Consider the following 3,680-nt stretch of genomic DNA (forward strand, 5'->3'; position numbering starts at 1 on the left):
CAGGCTCCATGCAGGAAGCCCGAAGCGGGACTAGATCCCAATACTCCAGAATCACGAGATGAGCGAAAGGCAGGCTTGCTTAATTGCTGAGCCAACCCAGGCATCCCTAGAAGTTTCTATAGAGTTCAAGCTCTAGGCCCACTTCCCTTCCAGGATTTTGGGGATGGGGCTGAAAGTTCCAACTTTCTATCACTTGGTCTTTCAGGTGACCAGTCCTATCCTTAGGGTGGGTGTTCCTACCTTAAGCTACCTTATTAGCATAAATGCAGATATAATCTAAAGAAGCTCCTTATGAATAACAAAAGACACTCCCATCACTCAGGAAATTCCAAGGGTTTAGAAGCTCTGTGCCAGCACAAAAACTTGAGGACAAAACCCAATATTATTTATTATAATATTTACCATATATATTTAAAAATTGCTCCAGAAGATAGGAGTATTGCACACAGGTCCCACCCTAGTCCCTGCCAACTTGTAGGCACCTTCCCTGATTGCTGCATCCTAGAAATGATTTTTAGCCTGTGTCAGTCACACAGAAGCCCAGGTGATGCCCAGGCCTCTAAGCCTGGGTGGTCTGAGGCCTGGAGGGTAGTCACAGGTCCTCGAGGTGGGGTGGGGGGTGGAGTGCCTGGGTCCCATAGGATGTCCTCATATAGGCTTAGCACTGGGCCAGAGGGCCGTCCTTGAGCTCCAGTCCGCTCCAGCAGGGCTTTGAGCAAGCCCACAGTGAGAGGGGGCTCGGTTCCAGGCTCAGGGAATGGGGTAGGCGGCTCTGACTCATCTGGGAGGTGTGTCCGTAGCAGAAGCAGGAGCTCAGCTGGAGCTAGGTCTGGTGGGCACAGGCGGCAAAGGAGGGGGAGGTAAGCATCAAGTCGGCGATGCCGGGCAAATTCAGCCAACAGCAGTTTGAAGATCTCGCTTCGAAGCAGGGGGCTGGAGGGGCTGAGGGCCAGGCCTGCCTCTAGAGCCCGCTCCCACTGCTCCTTTTGCACCAGCTGCCCCACAGCTTGGAGCACAGCTTTGGGCCGCCCACTGCCCAAGAGCAGCTCCAGCTCCAGTGCCTCAGGCCTGGTCCCCTCCTCACCTAGTACTGCCAGGGCTCGTCGATACAGGGGCAGCCCCGGGCCCCCTGACCCCCAGCCCGGACCACCCTGCTGTTGTGCCAGCTCCACAAAGGGTGGCAGCCATCCTGGCTCCAGCCGGCAGAGGCATTGGCACAGAAGTTCAAAGAGGGGCAGTATCCCATTGGGAGGTTCCTTTCCAGCTGAAGTACCTCCTAGTACCTTCTTCCACACATCAGGAGGCGCATGGGACTTCAGCCTGCCTTTCCCATCTGGCTGGAGCTGCAGGGCCCTGAGGATGGCACCCCAGGCTGCTGTAGGAAGAGCTTGGAAAACAGTGTTGAGCTGGGCCAGCTGGTCTCCTACCAATTCAGTCCTTAGTAGGCGTGCCACTTCGAGCTCGGCCAGCTCAGTCCAGCCAGCTTCCTCATCGTCCCCAGCCACCAGGTGGGCTTTGAGCTGATCTAAGGCCCGGTAATCTCGAAGCTCAGCCCTCAGTGTGGTCAATAGTGTAGATGGGGACACATGTCCCTGGAGAATGGAGGCCAGGGCCTGAGGTGCCCGGAATGTGCTGTTGTGTCTCAGTTCCTCTGGGGTGAGCTGAGCACCCCGCAGGCTGCGTCGCTGGTAGTACTCACAGGCCTCCTCAAACACCAGGTCTTCAGCTGAAGGCACCTCAAGGCCCTGTGGGGCTTCCCAGCCTACTCGAAACAGACCCAAAGCTGAAAGCAAACGAAGACCCCCTCGGGTCTCCAGCTCTTCTTCATCCTCCATGCCAGGGACTGGGGGTGCCAGTAAATGGACTCGGTCTGTACTTAGGACCTTTCTCTCCAGCAGCTGCCCGCTGCCCATGTCAAGCAGTTCCAACGTGGAGCCCAGCACACAGGCCAGAGTACCATGAAATGTTCCCAGTGCTGCAGACCCTGCCAGGCCGACAGGTGCCTCCTGCAGTGTGCCCACAGCCCGAGTACCACCATGGGACTGCACTAGGCTCACAGTGCCCTTGAAGTCAAGCAACAGCAGGCCCTGGGGAGTTGGGGCCCAGGTATGTACAGTCAATGGCTTCATGGGGGACAGCAACCCAGGAAGGCCTCGGAGCAGTGCCCGGAAGTCCCATGTGTCCCCTTGTCCTGGATGCAGGCTCTTACTGTGAGAGAGGCCAAGACATGGGGCAGCCACCATCAACTTGCCCTTGCCTGGCCTCCAGATGAGCAGAATGTGACCCACGCCAGGCCAGGTAGCGGCAGTGGGCACGAGGAAGAGGTCCTTGCGGGAGGCCAGCAGCCCGAAAGAGGGGCAGTGGTGCAGCAGGATGTGTGTGCGGCCCAGGTTGGTGCCGGCCTCCCCGCTGGGCTCCAGGGTTCGGACGCACACGCAGTGGCTGAAAGCAGCAGGCGGCCCCAGCCAGCCCTCTGCGCCCGCCTGACGCTCCTCGCACCACACCAGGCGGCCTCCAGGCGCCGCCACGGCCACCACGCGGGCTCCACCGCCGGGACACAGCTCGGTGCTCCGCAGCAGCCGCCAGCCAGGCCCCACTCCCGCGCCCCACACCTCGGCTAGGCCACTCTCCCACACCAGGACCAGCGCCGGGCGCGTCGGCCACGGCAGGAAGAAGGCGTCTAGCGGTGAGGGGTGGCCAGCTGGCCAGGCACGCTCCAGCTCCGCGCCCGGGCCACGCACCGCGACCAGCAGCTGCGGGCTCGGCGCCCCCGGGGGGCGCAGGAGCAGCAGGTGGCGGCCGTCTGGGCTGCAGCGGACTCGAACGGCCGGGTCCCCGGCCAGCAGCTCCCGGAGCCGGGCCGCGCCGCTAAAGTGGCTGAGGTCCGAAAGCAGGCGCAGGGTGCCCATACGCTTCATAGTAGCGCCCGCGCGGGAGCACGCCGGAGCCCGGCCGCCCCCTGGGGTGAGGCTCGGCGCTGGGTCGGGGGTTCCCGCGGGGAGACCGAGCCGCGCACAGACTTCCGTCCCGCGTCGATGAGGTGAGCCGACGCCAGGCCGGAGAGTCGGCTCGGCCCCGCCCCTCAAGCCCTGCAGAGGGCTCCGCCCAGCTCACGCCCCGCCGGCGCGACCCCGCCCGCCGGGGGAGGGGCCACGCCAGCCTCGCGGGGGAGGAGCCTCCTGAGCACCCGGCGTCTCCGCACGTCAGTCCTTGCAAGCCCGACCCACGCTCCTGGGGTCGGGGTGTAGGCCCATCCGCCCCAGCCCCAGGAAGCGCAGAGCCTTACTCGGGAAGCTCCCTGGCTGAGCCCTGAACTGAAAGTGTCACAACTCCCAAGGCTTTCCTTCCCTCCACGCCTCGCTCACTCCAACTTCTGGCAGTTTGTCGTGAAATTTTTATTGAGCACCTACTAAATGCCCGGCTAAGTAGACAGCCCTGAACAAAAGAGAAAAACTTCAGCCTCATGGGATTGACAATCTAGTGGAAAATAATAACAGTTAATACTTCCGTGGCACTTACTGTGTAAATCCCCATCCCCGCCAGACAACAATACCCTTTGCACAGATATGGAAAATGAAGCACAGAGAGATTAAGTGAATTTGACCAAGATCATACAGCTATTCAGCAGGTAGAAGTAAGGTGGGATTTTTTTTTTTTAAGATTTTATTTATTCATGAGAG

General features: G+C 60.4%; 1 protein-coding gene across 1 annotated transcript; it reads right to left on the reverse strand.

The window, feature by feature from the left end:
- Positions 1 to 363: 363 nt before the first annotated feature.
- On the reverse strand, positions 364 to 3,078 carry HPS6 (HPS6 biogenesis of lysosomal organelles complex 2 subunit 3). Its single transcript, XM_077877883.1, is given in 2 exon segments — positions 364 to 542; positions 544 to 3,078. Coding segments are annotated over 2 exon segments (2,403 nt in total). The 5' UTR covers positions 2,919 to 3,078; the 3' UTR covers positions 364 to 514.
- Between the last annotated feature and the right edge of the window lie 602 nt (positions 3,079 to 3,680).

The sequence above is a fragment of the Canis aureus genome, chromosome 29 (assembly GCF_053574225.1).
Source record: "Canis aureus isolate CA01 chromosome 29, VMU_Caureus_v.1.0, whole genome shotgun sequence".
NCBI classification, from domain to species: Eukaryota; Metazoa; Chordata; class Mammalia; order Carnivora; family Canidae; genus Canis; species Canis aureus.